The sequence below is a fragment of the Rhipicephalus microplus genome, chromosome 5, assembly GCF_043290135.1.
Source record: "Rhipicephalus microplus isolate Deutch F79 chromosome 5, USDA_Rmic, whole genome shotgun sequence".
In the NCBI taxonomy this organism is placed as follows: domain Eukaryota; kingdom Metazoa; phylum Arthropoda; class Arachnida; order Ixodida; family Ixodidae; genus Rhipicephalus; species Rhipicephalus microplus.
Window position 1 is genome coordinate 8,893,934 of NC_134704.1, and position 21,101 is coordinate 8,915,034.

The window sequence follows — 21,101 nt, forward strand, 5'->3', positions numbered from 1 at the left end:
ACCTTGTGCTAATACTGCGACTCGGAGAAAGTGTTACAAGGCCCCCCGCCTTTTCCCACCGTTAAACGACCTGACAAAAACAGTTATCTCAAGAGATAAACGTGTGACAATGTCAAAGACCCTGTCTATATGTACAACCTCGTCTAGATAAGGACATCTTCTGCAAAGAAAGCTGGCAGACTGTCGTACTTGTCCACAACACAATGAACTGTTCATCGCGCGCAATTTTCGCACTGCTGACGATGACACTGCAAAGGCCGTAAAGATCAATCACGAGACTTGGCACGGGATGCTGGTATGTTGAGCACTGGCAGACACCTACTGCGACCTTGACTTGTCAATTTCGAGCGAAGCTCTGTAAGATCGAAAGGTGACCCAAGCACCGAGAGGACTCGAAAGGTAAGACGTTCCGAACCGATAGCCGTGCTTGCATGCAAATAATTTAGAACGCTTGAATGTTGCCTGGAATGCCAAAGTAAGGTGGTAAATTTCAGTGGCGAAGCTCCCTATAGCAGCACCCGTTCGTCCCTCGTAGCCGTAGTAGTAATGTGTAACAAGTAATACATTGTGACCTCCAAGGTGGTGCCGGTGAGAGATTTCTTCTGTGCGTTGTTAAATGATAAAAGATAGTGCTCAATGTACATGCCGATAGTTGTTAAGGGGGAATGAGAGACAGGAGAATTCGGCTTTTAGTTAACGCGCACGCTGCAAATTTGTTATTGGTTAACGCACAGAAGACAACAAAGGGTTGCTATACGTTATACTCGCTGGGCGTAACCTCCTAGGTTTTAGAAAGGTTTAGTGAGCGTTGGGCCGCAGTGCCATGAATACAGTGAACTAGTATATACCATGAACTCGAGGTGGTTAAAGGTGGAAAGTATAACACGAAGCGCAAGCCGTAAGAAAGTGTACGTGTGCCTCCACTCGTTCAGTCCTTGGAATGTCCGCTGGATGGCGGTGCTTCTATATGAGGAATATATGATGAAAAGATGTGAAATGGCGGTACTTGGAGTGTTGAATAGGTGGACGAACGGACACGCAGACAGATGCATGGACGGACGCACGGATGGCTGCATATGGACGGACGCAGGAGCAGATGCATGGACGAAAGCAGGGACGGACACACAGATGAACGTGCGGACGCACGAACAGACACACGCGCGGACGGGCGGATGGACGCACGGGAGGCCACACAGACACACGCATGGATGAACGGAAGCAAGAACGAATGGACGGACGGATGCTTCGCCCCACTATCCATCATTCACTCCGTGGATATGCTGCCATTTTTTTTGGAAACCACTATCCATCATTCACTCCGTGGATATGCTGCCATTTTTTTGGAAACTACTGACGTTCTTCCAACAGAAACTCGCGGCAAGAGTGGTGCTTTCGGTATTGAGAAAGGGTAATTTCCTGAAATGGAAAGAATCGCTTTCAAAATCATCCATTCAGTGGTATAGATAACACAGTAGGACAAATGATAAATTCAGTGTTAACCGTATAGACGCAACGCCCGTGTCACGACTCTCTTGCATCGTGTCTTTTGAGTGTAGCCGAAGAGGAAAGTCAGAAAAAACACTCGTGCTCAAAATGAGTACATCTCGGTATCGTTCATGTATGCACTCGACCGCTACTCAGTACCGCTTAACACAAAACTTTAGCCGAGTGTTATTTTCACACGTTCAATATAGGTGGAAACTCGCACACCCTCTCACCCTTCTTGACTAACTCATTTGCTCCTGTTGCTGCTTTTCGGGCCCCAAAAGGAGAGAATGGGAAAATTCAAAAATTATTTTCTTCCTTAAATAATAAATTGTAACGATAAAACCTGTCACATGAAAAGAAGTGTTCATTTGCATTGGAGATAGCTATAAAGATGATTTTCATTGCACCCCCAAATGGTGCAAATTGCGTCTCAATATGGACAAAAATGAAGATATTGCGAAATCCATAATTTTTTTTGTCGCAAAGTTTAACAACTTGAGAAGTTTAAATATATTTCTACACAGAATATACCTTCTGTTGAATAAGTATTCATCGCTCAGATATTCACACAAAGTGCAGTAATGCAATAGAAAAAAAATACAAATTTAACACATTTTGGCTGAATTTTTGGAGGCGTATGTGGCAGAAAAATTGCATTAGTAATGCTGAGCTTCAAAAACCTTACACAAGCAACTTTACTGAACATGCAAACTAAATTTGGTATAGAAAGGAAGAACGGTACATTTAAAATAACTTTTTTTACAAACACCCGGACGACATTCTGGGAACTTCAGAGGCACCCTTGAGAGCAAAAAAAAAAACTGTGCAAAATACTCTAGCAATGTACTGTTTTCCATACCTTAAATTTTTCAAAGGCGAAGCCGCTCTTTCACTAGCCTGAGTAACGCAGTCCCTCCGTCCACACCACTCGCCACGCCACAGTTGTTGGAGCGGTGCCGAGTAGCTCACGCCCTCCTAGCAGTCCGTGGTGACGTCTCTCCCTCGCATGCCCCGCGCTCACCACGTGTCAGCTCTCTCTCGCTTCACCCTCCCCACCGCTTGCAACGCTCAAGTCCACTCCTAAAGTGGGCGTCATCTCACTGGCGCCACCTCTCTCTGTCTGTCGGCGAGAAACCGCGAGCTGGTGGGTGCGCACGCTGCGCGCGCCTCGAGGATCTCGGGGCGCCGATTTTTCGGACAGCGCGCCCCTGCTTGCCGCGGCGTCCTTCCCGCTAGTGTGCGTGTACCTTTCCCGGCTGCCGTCGGCGTTGCCAGGGTTAGCGAAGCCAATCACGTTCGCGAATTGCGACGTCAACGCCGACAAGGTGAGTGCTAGGGAAGCCGATTGGAAGCTTCGGTAGTGAAAGACCAGCAACACCGACAAGGTGCGAGTCCAGAGCACCAATTGCGTTTGAGAACACAGACGGCGCGTGGGTAACACCGATGAGACGCGATCCAAAGAAGCCGAGAGCAAGCGTCTTCAACAATTGCCGCCTACCGCGTCTTTCCGTGTCAAACATTAGAGAGTTTTAGTACTGCGGAATGCTGCTACGTACACACCACGCAAGCGCCTTGCGTTACGTGGCGCCGTTTGCCACTAATCGGCTTTTAGTACGCCGTAGTACCCGCGAACGTAACAAGCGTGAAGCGTGTTGCGCCATCTGGTAGATAAAAATAGAAGCACGTGTTGTTAATAGCCAATATGAGTCAATCCAAGTGTTATAGCCAGATTATGGCCATAATTTAAGCCACAGGGCCAGTCGGTGCTTTCCTTCGATGCCGCCATTTTGCAAAACGAAGTCTCGCGCTGTTGCGAACTTGTTCGAGAGCGGCGTGATCAGCTCATACGTACGCACGCACGCATCTCATGCGTGCGTACGTAGCGGCTGCGTACGTAACGCGATACGTGCGCGTTGCGGTCTGCGCATGCGCACTACGCAGAACGTGGCGTCCTTACGTACGCAACGCCGCCACGTGCGCAGCGTACGCAGTACTAAAACTCTCTATTTACTCGAGTAAACGCCGCACCGAGTTTCACTTCAAACCGTTCTTCCAGCACCCGCGTCGACGCCCATTTCAACCGGGTCAACGTCGCGCTCACCGCTGCTGTTTCGCATCCCATCAGCGTTCCCTTCGGGGAGATGGTCCATGGCTTTCTCAAATACATTTGAGATGGTCGCCAAAATGACTGGCACGCTTGGCATGGAATAACCCCTACTATGAAATAGGGCGATTTCAATGAAAGTCGTTGAACAGTCGGCTCCGGTCCTGTCAATATTTTGTCTTCTCCTCGTCAAATATAGCGCTACAATATTTTAAGTATACGAATTGCTTAGCGAACCAGCGTGGATCTATGGAAACTTGCCGGCCTCATAATAAGAATATTTCTTGGCATTTCAAATCATAAAACCCTGATATGACAATGAGGGACGCTGGGCTCAGTAAATTTTGGCCAGTGGGTTTTTTTAACATGACCCTTAATCTTAATACATGGGCCTCAAGCATTTGTACCTCCACCGAAAATGCTGCCGCCACCGTAATTGCCTTCCCCGTGGCATGAAGTTAACCTTCTGGCCTGGCTCACTCACGCTATAGTGTCTTCACTGCTGTGAGAGTGGGTAGGACATGTCGAAGGTTAAAGCTAAAAAAAAAAAGAGGTTTCTGTAAGATCCCACCGACAAATCTGTTGCAATTCGTCCCTTCCGGCTGTTCTTTGCTTTGTTGCTACCATAGCCACAAGAGCGTTTGTGATTGTGCACACAATTTTCTGCGCTAGACAAAATATCAAACGTTAAGAGTAGGCAAATTCAGTTTGATTTTTGGTAGTTGCGACTTCTATCACACTGGTTTAGTGGTATTATTACCGACGCCTTTGTTTTTATCTCTTTTTATTTCTATAAGTATGAGCTACTAATCAACAACTTATTTCCAAGCCAATCACTTGTTGATTAACCATTTTGATTTACCAAACAAATCAACTTCTGATCCATGGCCTAGCCACGGGGTGGGTGGCGCCAAGTAACCGAGTAACAAACTTCTGAAAGTAGTCAGTCTCGCAGTTGCGCTTCACTTGCGGAAGGCAGGAATGCACGAGTGTCGAGACGAAGGCAAACCAGAGTGTTCATAAACAACCCGCTGACCTGTATAACGTCATTTCCTGTGCTTTTAGAGGTAAAAAAAAAGGGCTGCGGTCACGGCAGTAAATGCACATGAGGCCACTAGCTTGTGTACCGAGAGTTGTCCTATTTCTCTGTCTTGTGCGGTAATATAGTTTCACATCGCGATCCGAAATGCAGCTGCATGAGACCTCTAATGGCTTCAGCGGCATTTTCGCCAAAGGAAGCGGGCAGGAATGCTATGGCATCGCACCCGCTAGTCCTAGCGCGAAAAAGTCCGCAATGCGTGAACTTCCTTTCATTAAAATAACCCCAATTATCTCTTCTGCTTAAACTGCGTTGCTGCGGAGATGTCCAGGCTGATATCACGTTGGCTACTTCATTTCTCAAAGTTCTGCAGTGCAAGAAAAAATCAGTTATCCAAAAACAAGAATGAACAAGTAAAGAAAAAAAACAAAGCCATCTGAAACTTGCAAAGAAAATAGCATGATATATGGTGTACAGTTCCCTTGCGGGAGCTTTGAATTTGAACATTGTATATATCTATCCAAGATTTCTATTCTCATACGGACGAACAAATCAGTCCGTATATATAGCAACACATAGCTGCTGATCACAAGTGCCGATGTAGTCCAGTAACCAGTATACGTATTTCAGGAAGATGTTCGACTTTTGCTGAAAATGCTTTTTCTGGCCGGAGTCCAAGTAATTTTTTCTGAGAGATGGGGTCTGTCCAAACTTGCTAGTTTCTACTCTTACATTTCTTTTCTCTCAGTTGCGTGCATTGCGCATTCCAAAAGTATCTTAAAAAATATTTTCAACAACAACAATGAACTAGCTTTTTTATGGGCCCCTAAGGGTCTCTAACACTATTTCCGTTCAGTGTGATAAGACTAGGAAAATCTGCCAGCCGCGAATGTCTAGTAATTGTTCAATTAAATGTGGTCATTTTTCGCGGTACCTGCTGTTTGTACCTACCTGACCTCGCGTTCACGCGATCGACAAATGACTGGCAGCCTGACTTCCGTGTCAGTGATTCTTATCCGCCCCTCGCTATCGTTGAGGTCGCCCTCGGCTTTCTCTTCTAAGGATCGGCGCCAACTGCCGAGTGACTGAGACTCCTCGCACAACGCTCCTGGGACTCGCTCCGCGGCGGTTGGAACCGGAGCGACTCACAACGTTCACCGTGCCCGCAGACAGTCCTGGTAAGTGGATCATGACGTTTCGTTTTTTTGTCAACCTTCAGGATCGGGCTAATTATTTGCCGCCATTGTTTCACAAGGCGCTGTTAAGATGTGTGAAATGCGTGAACGAGTAACTAAAGAAAAGGACAGGGCAGGTGGCGCATAAATTTTGAACCGCTTATTTTATCCAAAGCACGTCAAAGATAGCAGGTCTTGACACACGAAATTATAGAGGTGCCTTTAATAATTAAATATTAAAATTGCGTAAGCTCTTCATATATTGCCTCGAATGAGGAAGCCTCTAACTTTGTTGACAACCGCCACATTAGTTAACAATATGCACGCGGAACACGATCACCTGCTATGACTTGCTTTTATGAACACCACGCTGTGCCACAGTACCTGCTGTCTTCAATCTTTGGCACACTTTTGCGTAAATAAACAGTTGAAAGTTTGTGCAACCACTAGTCCATGGCTCTTGTTCCATTAGTCATTTGTGCATTTCTCTCAGCGCAGCTAGATTACAATGTCGTACCAACTAGCCCGAATCGAAGCTTTCCTAAATGTTATTTATGTGTTTGTTCTAGATGTCCTGATTGTGCATACGCAGAGGCGCACTTGGCCATTCAGTTCGATTGAAGCAAAGCGTATAAAGCGGCGAATCGGCAAACGACAAGTCATTGCGGATGTATTCGCAATAGATTAGGTCGTATATTAAGGAACATGAATAAACCTAGGACGAAAAACCAGAAAAAGAAACATCCTAACTCTTTTCTGGCACTCTAAGAGCAGACACTGTGTTCGACAGAATGAAGCTTTCTCGTTGGTGGAAAACCCATTGTCCCACATTATTCACCCCTTTCAGCATACTTATGTTTCGCTAATCATAGATACTGCAGTGCAGTGGCGTACAGTTGAGTTCTTGCTATACGCAGCCGCAAGCAATACCAGTCGTTGATCTACCAGAGCCGATATATCGAATGTGACATAGAACTACAGTACTACACGCTGATGCTTCAGAGCTGTGCAAGTAATTTAGGTCTTCAAAGAAATGGCAATGGCACGTAGGACTTCCTCAAGAATGCATGGGGCTATAGTGTGAACAGCTTTCTGTAAATAGCACTTAATCACTACAACCCTTCCCCTTCAGTATACTTCGTCTAACCGCGGCGTTTCCCTCAGATAACAAGTGGTTGCCGCCTGTGGTAACATTCGTGATGATGTCTTCTTGGACCCTGCCAAAACCTACGCTGACTCAGTGGTCTCTACTAATCCGTAGAACGAGTTGAGGGTGAAAAATGCGGAGATGCACAATTTTTCATGTTTCGACATATTCTAGACTGTGGTTTTTTTATAGTATAATATATAAGGAGATGTTGGTGCACAAGTAGGGTACCAGCTACTCCTTCGCCTTTGATTGAATATTGGACATTCATCTTCTGGACGAAAAAAAAAAGTCACAGCTTTGCCGCAGAGGCGAAGCAATGAACGCGATAGCAACAAGTTGGAAGGTCACGGGAAGAATGGCAAGCAGATCGAAATGTGCTTGTGCGTTTCTCACGCACAAATGACGCACGAAACGTACTCTCAGGTATGCAGATGAACGCGAATAAGCGTCTCAGTTGTTACTTCTCTGTGTCTGAAAAAAAAAATGCCCCGCCGCGGTGGTTTAGTGGCTAAGGTACTCGGCTGCTGACCCGCAGGTCGCGGGATCAAATGCCGGCTGTGACGGCTGCATTTCAGATGGAGGCGGAAATGTTGTAGGCCCGTGTGCCCAGATTTGGGTGCATGTTAAAGAATCGCAGGGGGTCGAAATTCCTGAAGCCCTCCACTACGGCGTCTCTCATAATCATATGGTGATTTTGGGACGTTAAAATCCCACATATCAATATCATATACCCTTTTATCTCGACAAGTTGACCAAACACTGTCCATGATCTGGCGGGTTTCAAATCGCTGCTCCGGGCTTGAAGAAGAGGACCTACTGCGCTTGGTGAAGGCCTGCGTGATGAATCAGCTGACATGTATATCACTTGCCCTTCCAGTGGTTGACACAATCGCAAGAACTACGCATAGATTCCATGATCCACAAAGCGACAAAGCTGGCCCACGGCGTTCCGAACTACACTTACACACGTCTTCTTCATAAGTTAGGGACACACAACATACTGGACGAGCTGCTCGAGGCAGATTGGGTCAGTCAGCGCCAACGTCTGCGATACGTAAAATACCAACTGTTCATCCCTTACCACGTAACACGCACCCCCAGCATGGCAAGAGACGGCGCGAATCCCGCGTACGATCCGAGACATCCCGGAATCACCTACTCTTTACACGGGCACAGCCTGAACTCACGAAAGTCATACCTCGGTACTGTTAAATGGCACAGATTCCCTGCAGGACGCGGCTGCAATGCGTGGGACGCATGCCGCTCACGGCGAAATATACGATACGCCATCCGTGTTTGCCGTGAGGTGTGCATATTGACAGACTCATAACAGGCATGTCGGGCCTTTCTATTAGGACATGACATCTCAATAGCGGCACACCGAATTCTCAATCAAACTCCGCTAACCGAGTCAAACGGTACTTTTCGAATCCACTTACTCTGGACTTCTGGTCATGCCTCTCTGCCGGGCAATGACTGCACACACACTGTTGCTCGCGAAATTTCCCTCCGGGTGACCCAGCAAGGTGAGGCGACCATTTCGGGATGGGGGAATCCTCTTCTTCCAACGACATTCTTCGTCACTATAGGAACGTCCGTTGCACTCACAGCGCTTTACCGCCATCTTTCTCCCGATAGGAGGCAGCAGCGTTACGCCAGCTACAGACTAAAACTTTCCTCAACCCGATATGTCTTCATAATTTCTACCCACAGTGCTATGCAGACCATTGCCCCGGCTGTAGAAACTCGCCCACGACCTTCCATGTCTCGATCGAGTGCACTGCAAACATCTTGCGTCCCTTACCTGCTTTCCTTCACTCTTTACGTAACGAGGAGCCGTGGGACGATGCTCTCGGCGATGGACCTCCGGAGGTCCTCCGAGCTATGATACAGCGGGCCCGACTCGTCGCTGGAGCGTTTCTAGGAACCCCGGACTAAGGGTTCCTCCCACGCCCTCCTTCTCCACGCGTTTATGAATAAATACTTTTTTCTGTCTATGCGAACAATATCGTTAGTAAAATAACTGATTTACAGGAATTTGCTCCAACACACTGCGCATCGGGGACCCTCGCAGTCCTAAAGACACAGTAAGTCAGATGATGTGATCAATGCAATAAATCCACAATATCCAATAAAAGGTCTCTACAATATCCAATCCGCAATATCCAATGAAATTTCTCTAAAGCGCTTCAAGTCACGAAGATTATGCAGCTCAGACGAACGAACAAGCTATTTTTTACATTGCGGCGAAACAATGCCACAGTTCTATCCAGCAACGTTTATAATTAGACTCGCCACGGTGCTGATCCGAAGGTCGCGGAATCAAATCCCGGTCATGGCTGCTGCATTTTTGTTGGCGGTGGGAAAGCTCGAGGCCCGTAAATGGAGTACTCCACTACGGCGTTTCTCTTAATCAGATCGTTGTTATAAAACCGTTGAATACCTTCATTATATTATTACCATTTACATTTGGGAAGCTTGGTTATATTAACCACGCGAAATCAACCAACAATTCGTTGCCATTGCTTCTTTGGTAGTTCAACGCCCTCGTATCAATTCTGCTGCCATAGTTAGTGCAGTTCAACGAGGCTGCAAATACGCTTAAGGGGAGCACGTCGTATTTCCTTGAAGCGAAAGTGCATCGCAGACAACGTTGTACTACGAAGTGATTCTGTAGGCTGTTGCCAAGCGCGTGTCCTCTTATCTCCCACTGGAACAACGATCGGTCCGTGCTCACAAGGCTATTGGTCACACTCGTCTCCTTGAACGTTATCTATGCAGTGTGTCCTAGAATAACCTTGCAGAGGACACAGCACAAGCTCGAACAATCATATGCAGCCTTCGTACTTCGTCGAGCTTTGATGATGCATGGAGGGCATGGAGGAGGCGGTACCTAAAACTACCTCGGATCCCGCGAATAATTGCAATGCAGGCTGAATACTAAAATGGTAAAATAGGTCCGCTTCGTTTACAGTGGTTACGGTGCCAGGCTGCTAACCCGAACACGGCGTCTTCGATGGCGGTCACGTGAGCTACTGTGCAATGTCAGTGCACGTCAAGGAACACCAGATGGTCGAAGTTCCCGAAGCCTTCCACTACGGCGCCTCTCGTACTCATATTGCGGGTTTGGCATATAAACGCCACATATTTTGCTATCCGAATTGGTCAGATATTTCATATCCAATGGTTCTACATTCAAGCGCGAAACATTTGTCGTTCAAAAGCTAGCCCTTTTTTTAATATTGACGCAACTTAGCGGTTAATTGTCTTAATTTTGTTTCAAACGGTTTCGACTGGTGAACAACTCCTCTGCGTCGGAGTTTGAGAGCAAAAACATTATATATATGTATCGCCCTACATCAGTGAGCCCAAAAGTTCTCTTTTGGGCAAAGCAAACATGTATCGTGATGCACACTTTGAACACTCCACTCAGTATTGGTCCCTAATCTTGGTGTCTGCAGCAAAATTTAGAGCACTACCATGACCTTGCGATTTATTTGCCAATGGAATTTTCATTTACCCACACTCGTGTTCTAGTCAGAGGCCCTTTTTTCCTTCCTGTTATTGGGCATTTTATTCCCAGAAGTTCCCACTTCAACAAGCCATACCTCCGTCAGTATGACTATCTTATATCGCTGGGTTTCTGTTTTTTTTTGTTTCTAGAATCATGTCAACTGGAATAAGCCCCACATCATAAGGTAGCGACCAGTAATAAAACAGTTGTTAATAAGCCCAGCTGCGCGAACTCGACATGTTCAAGCTGCTTAGAGAACAGCAGTTTCAGCCTCTCGATGGAGCTGCGCCTGTTGTGACAGGTTCAACGAGTTTCGTCATCTATGATGAGCGGCTCTTCAGGCATCTAGCTGGCTTTTTTTTTCTTCACGATATTCAGGGCACTCTAGGTGTCGTAACAGCCACTGGTCACAGTCGGCAGGAAAAAACATCACATTCTTCTGTCATCCGTCGTCTTAACACACGTGATTACTTGAAGCACATCATCTACCTATTTCAGTAAGTGCAAAATTGCGTTCTGATCGCCACGCGCTAAGCGAGTTCCTCGCTACAGTCTGGAGCAAGTGATACAGTAATAAAAAAAATTTCATCTGCATGAAAATGAGATTGAGGTCTGATGATTACTTATCGTAAAGCGATTATAAGGTACGATAGGTGATTATAAGATGACCACTTATCATATTTATGGGGTTCAATTGACTGCCGCGGCAGAAATATGCCTGCTGGAGCTCCAAGGCCGAAATACGCAACAGCTACCACTTTGCTGCTTCAGCTTAGGAAAGACGGGGAGGATGGGGGGGGGGGGGGGCGGAAGGGCAACGATAAGCAAGAACCATATTCGTAATCATCTTTGCCAATTATAGGACAGAAAACGGGCCTTTCTTTCGCTTTAAGCATGCCAAGCCAAATATTCTACATAGCTTTGCGTAATATATTGCTACGGCACTTGCTAAATTTAGGAACCAGCCCATGGTTGCAATGACGTTCCCTGGCAAGAAATGTCACCTTGATCTGTCAGGTGAGGAACAAAAACCTGTTGTGTGTCATTAGATTGGCTGATTGATTGATTGATATGGAGGACTTAACGTCCCCAAACCACCATATGTTTATGAGAGACGCCGTAGTGTATAGGGCTCCGGAAACTTCGACCACCATGTGTGTGCCATTAGATCAGCCTTGTGCATACGCGCCTGTACGATTGTCCAAACAAGAAAATGAATAGTCTGGGAAAATTAGTATAATGCTCCAAGGTTAGGATTTTAGCATCGCAAAGTGATACATATTGTGCGTTTTGTGTGATACATACCAAACACTTACAAGTCGTTCATGTGAACGAAAGCCCATGTTAGTGGGCACCATTGCAGTGTTATTTTAGTCTGTAGCTAAACAGTATTGTTAAAACCTCCAAAATATGGCGATATTAATTTTGAAAGTGAAATAAACGAAAGTGACACAGATTTATTAAGCTGGAATATGAAGAAAGAAATTGAGGACGCCATATCAAGATTGGGCGCAACACCTTCTCAGATGCCAGCCAGGGTTCGGTTCACGGCGCAGGCCTAAAGCTCGCTGCAAGGAGCCGAACGCTTGTACACGCAGCATTGGCCGTTGGCTCATAACAAACGGTGGTGACACAGACGTCACAATTTCTGTGAAACGAGCTCTTCAACTCTATTGTGTTAATACGCAACCTTTATGTGAACAGGTTACACGAGCGTGAACAAAGGCTTATATCGTTCTAAAAGCGAATGGACATCGGGTGTTTTTCTGATGATAAGACACCATTTGTCAATTCGGGCTCCAGCTGTCAGTCGCGTCCACGGACATTTCTTGAAGCGCTTTTCAGGCAGCTTATTGAACAAGTTTGCAATTCTCCTACGATATATTCACAATGTTTTCTATAACAAGAGGTCTCAATATGTGCACAGTCGGGCATGTTGACGCCGTATTCGGCTAAGTACAGCTTGCACCGAATAACATCAGAGTAATGCCATAGAACTTCGAAAAACGTGCCGAATCTGCAACGTACGTGATTATACGGGTATTTTTTTCGTAAGTGCGATCATCCCTTCTATTAAAAACGTTTTCAGACTGTTGAAAAGCACTGCCTGTGTTCTCGCACGACAAAATTATTTTTAAAATTTTAAAAATCAGAATGCAATTTATATAGTTCTTTTTGTTCTGTGCTCATTTTTGCGCATTCAGGAATTTCCGCGCAGTGTCTGCGTACCTTCATCACCTGAAGCAACATGTCATAAGAACCCCCCCACCCTCCTCCCGGACAGTACTGGTTAAAGAAGCTGTCGCTGTATCACGAAACTACAAATGAAGACTTTCGTTCTCTGTTCACGTCAGATCTCGCACGCATACTATGGAGAGCCATCGACGCAATACAGTGTCAACGAGATTGAACGGAAATGTAAGGTATAAAAGCAACGGCAATGTCGTGCAAGTATTTGCAACGATAGCGGTGGCCTCTTACACTGTTCGATAGGCTAGCACCCAACGTACATCCTGTTCTGTCGGCGCGGAGTGTTCTCTGTATTGCGCAAGCACTGGACAAGGTTGCATCGAGCGCTGTGTTTGCATTGGCTGCGTTCTATACGAGATCTGTACCGGTGGAAGCACAAAACACCCTCTCCCAGCGTTCTCACCAACACACGCGCGTCAATGACAAAAAGTCGCTGGCCCGCTGTGTCCTTGGTTCGTTTTCAACGAGTGTACACAGCAGCAAGTACTGTTCTTTGCAGGGCTACGCCTGCTCCGTATAGCCAACCACCATGCTTGGAGTTTTCTGGCGGTGCATCGTCACGGGGCTGGTGGCCGGAGTCGGGGCTGTCGTGCTGCAGTACCTGTGGGACACGCTCAGGAGATGCCTGCGGAAAGATCTGCCTCCAGGCCCTTTCGGAGTGCCTCTGCTCGGCTACCTTCCATTCATGCCAAAGGACGGCCACCGCGGCGTCGAGGCGCTTAGGCAGAAGTATGGCAACATATTCGGGTGCGTACTTACTGGCTTGTTTATTGTTACGAAAGCAGCCTCGCGAATGAGCTACGCTGGTGGCAGAGACTTTCCCTGAAAACAATTATAGAGGGGACTCTGGTACTGCGACTATTCAGCAACTATGGTAATGATGGGTAGTACACGAATTGGCCTAGTCTTCGTCTTGTGATTGTTTATATTTGTGTTTGGTTTAGCTTCGAATAAAGGAACAGATGATTGTGAGCTTCATGACCTATTTTGAATTTGTGAGCCCGTTAAGGTCAAGGTGGTGAAATGCAACTGCTGAACATTAGCTGGTTGTCGTTTCATGACAAGGCGGCTCCAGGCCACGTAAATCCAGACGGAGCCGGAAGAACGAAGATTAGACAAAATTGCGTATAGCACCGTGCGTAGCTGCTCCCATAGACACTAGCGCCACAGTGACGTGTTTACAGGAAACTCTGTGGCTGGTGCTACGAGGTCATCAAGGGCAAAACTTCAAGCCGGCAGTTAAATTGTCAGTCATATCAGCAAACTCAACCCCGTAGAACACTTTTTTTGCTTTCTTTTTTTTCGCTTTTTTCGCGCTTGGGCCGAAGAAAAAAAACATGGTTAATCCCTCCGTCATCGGAATTAGCATTACACGAAGGTTAAACGTGTGCATACAGAAGTAGTTCAATGTTTGTTTACTGAGACAGATTGTGCAATGTCTTTTGATGCATCCACGCTGACGCTGTGTGTCATCTCTATTCGGACGACTAACGTCCATGATTAATGCCCCGCCGCTGTGGTCTAGTGGCTAAGGTACTCGGCTGCTGACCCGCAGGTCGCGGGTTCGAATCCCGGCTGCGGCGGCTGCATTTCCAATGGAGGCGGAAATGTTGTAGGCCCGTGCGCTCAGATTTGGGTCCACGTTAAAGAACACCAGGTGGTCGACATTTCCGGAGCCCTCCACTACGGCGTCTCTCATAATCATATGGTGGTTTTGAGACGTTAAAACCCCACATATCAAAACGTCCATGATTAATGATTAAATAAGCCCTTGCGGTGATATATACTTGTGGTAGCTGTAGTAGGTAATGGTGAGAGCAGTAACAGGTAAAAGGGTGTGACATCCACAAGAACGTGACATGTTGGACGCCGCACTTGATTGCGCTAAGGTCGCCTACTCGTGGCATTTTATAGCGTTGTTGAACACCACTGTCCTACTAGGGAAACGCGCGCCTTGTTCAAGGTTGGTCTAAAAGGCACAAAACCCTGTTTGCCACGAGGAAAGAAAACATAATTGATCAGATACCTCTTTCATGCGGCAAGCACTACATTGGACAAACCAACCAGCTCCGTCAACACGCTTGTAACGTCAAAAATGGTCACGATGTTATGTTTTTTTTTTGGTACTGCATTGTAGCACGTGTGGGTGCAAACCACTTTTTTATGACACCGTTATTGTATCTAAAAACAGAAATAAAATAACAGGAGAGATTATTGAGGCAGAGTGCATTTGTCGATTCAGGTGGTCGAAATTTCCGGAGCTTTCTATTACAGCGTCTCTCATAATCAAATGGTGGTTTTGGGACGTTAAATCTCACATATCAGGATTTGTAGATTAGGGCAGAACTGCATCAGCATGCCCTCTCTCGTCGGTCTTTGTGAAAAAGAATTGTTCTTCCTGAGATTAAGATTTTCACGGATGGCAATTGTGGGTTTCTAATCTGTTTTGTCTGTTTTTCGTATTTCGGGAGCATATATATACATGCCCTTCGAAATAAATTTCTAGAAGGACTCTCCTCTGTGCTTTCCCTTGTCCTGTGTCTCACATATTCCAGTCTACGTCATTACTTATGTCTCACCAACACGCCCAACTTCATACTCTTGTTTTCAATGTTGACCGGCCGCAATTATTTGCGGGGTGAGTTACAGACACATAGACACACAGATAGATAGACACATAGACACACAGATAGATAGACACATAGACACACAGACACACAAATAGATAGACACACAGACAGACAGACAGACACACAGACACACAGATAGACAGACACACAGACACACAGATAGATAGACACACAGACACACAGACACGCACGCACGCACACACACACACACACACACATACACACACACACAGAGAGAGAGACAGACAAACAGACAGACAGACAAACAGACAGACAGACAAACAGACAGACAGACAAACAGACAGACAAACAAACAGACAAACAAACAAACAAACAAACAAACAAACAGACAAACAAACAGACAAACAGACAGACAGACAGACAGACAGACAGACAGACAAACAGACAGACAGACAGACAGACAGACAGACAGACAGACAGACAGACAGACAGACAGACAGACAGACAGACAGACAGACAGATAGATAGATAGATAGATAGATAGATAGATAGATAGATAGATAGATAGATAGATAGATAGATAGATAGACAGATAGATAGATAGATAGATAGATAGATAGATAGATAGATAGATAGACAGATAGATAGATAGATAGATAGATAGATAGATAGATAGATAGATAGATAGATAGATAGATAGATAGATAGATAGATAGATAGATAGATAGATAGATAGATAGATAGATAGATAGATAGATAGATAGATAGATAGATAGATACGCTCAAAGCCGAAGTTCTTTAAGGAATGCTTCACACTTAAAAAAGGAAAGAAAAAAAGACAGGATAGCATGAATGAAAAAAAAAACTGGTGGTGAACAAAGCGCGCTGCCCAGCTCCCCCCTTCCCTCAAGCTCAGCACCACTGTAGTGCGACACTGCCTTAATTTATTGTTTGTTTGTTTTTTGTTTTTGTACGACAGCACACGTCACATCCCTTTCACATGCTTCTAAAGTTTGGAAAGCTTGAGACACACAGGGATTGCTAAGGTTTCTACCCGTTTTCAGCGGTACAGCTCCCTGAAATAAAGTTGAAAAAGTATGCACAGCCTTGCTCCACCTCTCTCAGAAACCATTCAATCTACTCTTTATTGCTTGAATCGAGAACGTTTAAATGTGTTTACGTCTCTCGCAGTGTTCACCTAGGCTCCCGCTACGTGGTGTTCCTGTGTGACTTCGAATCCGTCAAGGAGGCCTTATCGCAGGATTCGCTCCTCAACCGACCTGAAGAGTTTCCCTTCAAAGTCAACGAGCACTCGCAAGGTAAGCGCCGACAACGTACGACAGTTCGGCCCCATAAAGTGCTCAGCACATAATAGTTCTGAGAGGCTCCAGCAAGCATTCTATAGTGCAGCTACCAAATGAACGGTCTCAATATTTCGAGGCATTGAAAGTTTCCATCGTAGAGGCGCAGGATTAGCTCTTGCTATAGGAAGGAACATTGACGAGCTAGAAAGAACAATTAATAACAATAAAGGAGGAGCGAGGAAATGTTAGCGAGGATCGGCAATGCTAATGCAGCTGTAATAAACAGCGCTGTGTATGTCCTACATCCCTTGCACTGTCTGTCGTGCGTGTTATTTTCTGTTTACTTAAGTCGCTTGGAGCCCTGTGCCAAGGGGGGTCCGCAAAAATGTCACACCATGCATTGCAGAGCTATAACAATATGATGAGTTTAGAGAAAAAAACAAATGACCCAAAGGCGCTTTTTTTTTGGGGGGGGGGGGCGAGGTCATAGAACTTTTTTTGTGATCCCGATATTGTCGTATAGCTTGTCACTGCAGTTGCATATCGCTTTGATATAATACTATCTGGTCTTTTATTTCCCAAAACCACGATATGATTATGAGAGACGTCGTATGCATAGAGGGCTGCGGAAATTTTGACCATCTGATGGCTACGGTATAGTATACAATGATTCTATCATCGTATATACGCATAATAACGAGTAAAACACACGCACTCACAGACAAACACAAAGGAGACAGAGTAGAAAGAGAGTAGTAGCTAGGTATTCAAAGAGTTTCGTTAAGGTGTTCTGTCCTCAAGAACACCAGCCACGCTATCATGCTAAATGTGCACTGTGCAGGGGGTAGCTAGCTACCCCTTGCACAGTGCAACCTTCTGGTCCTTTGCAACGGGACCAGAAGATAGCGCCGCTCCAAGATCTAGTTTTGAATGCGTGCCGCCTACAGAATTTGTCAGTATCGTAGCAGTAACAGTGACACATCATGCTCGTATTACATGCTTAGAAACTTGGGGAAACTTGCTGCTTCTGTACTTAAATACAATAAACTTCTTTGTAACAATAAAGTTCTTTGTCTGTCTGTCTGTGTTTAAATAACCTTTGAGGCAATGTGGAGTCTGATCCGGTGAACACATGCTCCATCTTCCATGTCAAGTTCTCGCGGGATTCAAAGGCTACGAGGTATAGGTTTATTTCAGGTAGTTGTATTTATACTGATTGATTGCGTCGCGCCATAAAGGTCGCTACATGTTCCGAAGTAACGCAGACACTAAAGACGGTGCATCTTAAAAAAAGCACAGAAATTGTATCCTTGCCTTGTGCTGCTCTGGCAGCAGAGTCAACACGTAGAGCTCGCAACCAGCGTAGTAAAAGGTTGTAGTGCGACGCATGAGCATGAATACCTCAATGCTCTTCTGTAGAATGGAAAGTTGGGCGGTCTAAGCTCTTAAAGCTAAAAGAGTGGGAGACGCATATGTGAACCATGCGTCGATTTTCTTGACAGACAATGAGTTTGCATTTCTGCTTGACTCATGCAAAGTCAAAAAACATGTTTGAATTTCTTATGGATGTGCACGTGTTGTTAAATGATTTGCTTTATTTTATTACTTACGCTTATGCGCTCTATGCTTGGCTTCGTATTTCACGTTAATTTTTTCGAAACCAATTTTCACTTGCGAAACAGCCCTCGTCCTATGCGCTCAGTTTTTCTTGCGTCATCGCTTTAGTGCTGCATCAATCGTGCATCTAATGACATTCCACGCGCGATGATTTCACAGACTTCAGCGTCGGTCGTGAACCGGAACATGTCACCAGAAACCAGGTCTCTGCTATCTATTATATAGGAGCGCTTTCCGTAGTGCAGCCAGCCCAAAAGCTGCGGCCAAAGTTCGGTGTCTCAAAGAGGCAGCAGTAGTCAAAGAAGGCTCGCTCACGTGCAGTGTGCTCTCAATATATGCGAAAACCGCGGAGCGAGGAAGTCTCGTCTTTGTACCTCCACAAGTGAGCATTGTTTAGCGAGCTTATCTTGATACGACGGAAACAGATACGATGGGTTGGTCAGGCGATAAGTTTCATTGTAGAGCGCTCATTGTGCATAAAAAGCTTCGGGGGCTTGTGACTTAATTGAAACAATGCTTCCGGTCAGCAGTCAAATATATACTGCAACCTACATCCTCCTCCCGGCCTCTTATAGGGCGAAGCTCTTAGGCCATGGGTCGTTTTCTCCTCCATGTGTAGTATGAAGCCACCTCTAGTTTATGACTTCCTCAATGTATTGAATTGTGTGTTTATTTTCTTGGGCATAATTTAACTAGATAGCGTTAGTGGTTTTAAGCGCATATCCACAGAGTGAATGATGATGAGTGGGGCTAAACATTCATACGTCCATCCGTGTGTCCAACCGTTCATGCGCCTGTCCGTTCACCCATCCGTCCATGCATCCGTCTGTCCATCCGTCCGTCTATCCGTGCATCTGTTCGTGTTTCCGTCCGTCCGTTAGTTCGTGAGGACACACGGACGGACGGACGGACGGATGCTTCACCCCAATCATCATCAATCCCTCCGCGGATAGGCTGTGATTTCTCAAATACTTCTTGTGCTCTAGATAATTTTCTGATTTTTCCACGTAGAAGCAGACATCTGCCTGTTTGCGAACAGTGTGACGCCACTGCATCCACTCCGTCCACAACTCCGTCTCTCGGAGCAGGTGCTGGACTGCTGGTCGGCAAAATATTTGCGCTGGCGGGATTCTTTCGCATAGCAGCAGTGTGACAGAAGTTTCAGCGAATTGTTACTTTCTAAAGACACAGCTTAAAAAAAAAAACTCACTACATGTAATGCACGATTCCCTTACGTCAACATGTGGTGATTTGGTCGTTGCAGACGACAGCCGTAGACAAATCTTACCCTGTTCGAAAGTGATCGTTTTGCATGTTCATGATGGCAGGCGCTTTAGAGAATATTTGCACAACTATAGGATGTAAACGTGGTCAATGTCTGTCACAAAATCTGCGCAACAGTTTTAAACGAGTTACAGCATTGGCAGCCGCGAGGTTTTGGGTTGCTGTGTGCGAGGTCACAAATAAGATCCTGACACTCGGGGCACAATATTATGACCGGAAAAGGTCGAAAAAAAAAGAAGCACTTCGTGCCGGGCGTTAGGATTAGGTTAACGAATCCCCGTAAAAATCAAAACGAAGTTTTCACTTAAGGCGCTATTTATAACCCTATCAAAAGTTATGCCAGCTAAACACGATAACTAATATTTTCTTGTACAGTTACCTCGCTGCATCTGATACCTACAACGAGTTTGCATGCTTACTTTGCTCTTTTAGAATTGATACACAAATTTCTAATGCACAATGTTACTTCGTAAAAATCGATCCGTATATGTCAGCTACCAATTATACAAGAAACCAGAATATCCGCTGTTTCCGTTAATGCCTATGAGGTATCCAATAAAACGTGGTATACCATTAATGGGTTAGTGTATTCGCCGGTAAGAAGCGTATATGCATCTTCGACAATGCTAATACAAGCCAACAGCTTATGCGTAGTCATGAGTTTCATCCCAGAGACCATGCATATCTTTTTTCTGCACGCAGGGCAAACGCTGAGGTGTACGCACTCGCAGATGATCGCGTCAAACGCATTTTCACCTTGACTAAAATGTCGAATCGTGCTGTTTAGTCGACAACCGGGGTCACTATATCATCATTCACAATGAGCACCAATGTTTTCGCAAGCAAGATGCATCGTTATTCACACAGAATTAAACACCACGCACTATATTGTCACTTTCACCGTGCCTAATGGCGTACCAATGTTGTCGATGCCTTTCGGCGCAAAAACTATGCCACAATCAACACTGCAGATTTTCGAAGATGATATCGCTTGCCGGCAAGTGTGTTTCCCAACTTCCCTTTGCTCCGACGAAAGGTATAGCCTCGGTAGCTGTGGCTTGCACAGGAATGCTCTGCGGCCTAGAGCGGCCCTCAGTATTTTTAAAACATTTCTTTCGTAATTAGGAGCACTGCTATGTATTAAAACAAGGCACAATACAACAAAAAACTTGGCTATTCTCGGCCTCGGGCAGTTGGCGGCCACGTCCGCCAAGGGATGCCGCAGCACATGCCGTGCAATGACTGCGTCAGTCACTCTATTTATTTGCGATGACACGTTCCATTAGTGCTACTTCCAAGAAGTAAATGTGGTCCGACGATAAGAAACGGGCACAAAAATAACAAATACATGCGGCACTGCAAATCAGCCACTTGTCACTGCCATAATTTCTCATTTCTCGTGTAGCAGCGCACCGCAAAAGTTACTCTTTGTAAGCGTAAGTACACTCGCTCAAGTGTGACAGGGGTGGGTATTCACACTCCTCTGCGTCTCACCGTCACCCCATCCTGGCGCTTTTCCCGAGAGTTCACCCTTAGACGTCCCGCGCCGTCGCCTCTCGCACCCCTCCCCATTTTTACCTTGGTT

At 45.7% G+C, this 21,101-nt stretch overlaps 1 protein-coding gene across 1 annotated transcript in view; it reads left to right on the forward strand.

Moving 5' to 3' along the window:
* Positions 1-158: 158 nt before the first annotated feature.
* Positions 159-21,101, forward strand: part of LOC119174026 (uncharacterized) — an 82,078-nt gene continuing 61,135 nt past the window's right edge. Inside the window, exons 1-4 of the mRNA XM_075894255.1 lie at positions 159-399; positions 5,694-5,809; positions 13,220-13,467; positions 16,503-16,630. Coding sequence (XP_075750370.1) covers positions 13,250-13,467; positions 16,503-16,630 — 346 coding nt within the window. The 5' untranslated portion in view covers positions 159-399; positions 5,694-5,809; positions 13,220-13,249. The remainder of the gene's footprint in view (positions 400-5,693; positions 5,810-13,219; positions 13,468-16,502; positions 16,631-21,101) is intronic.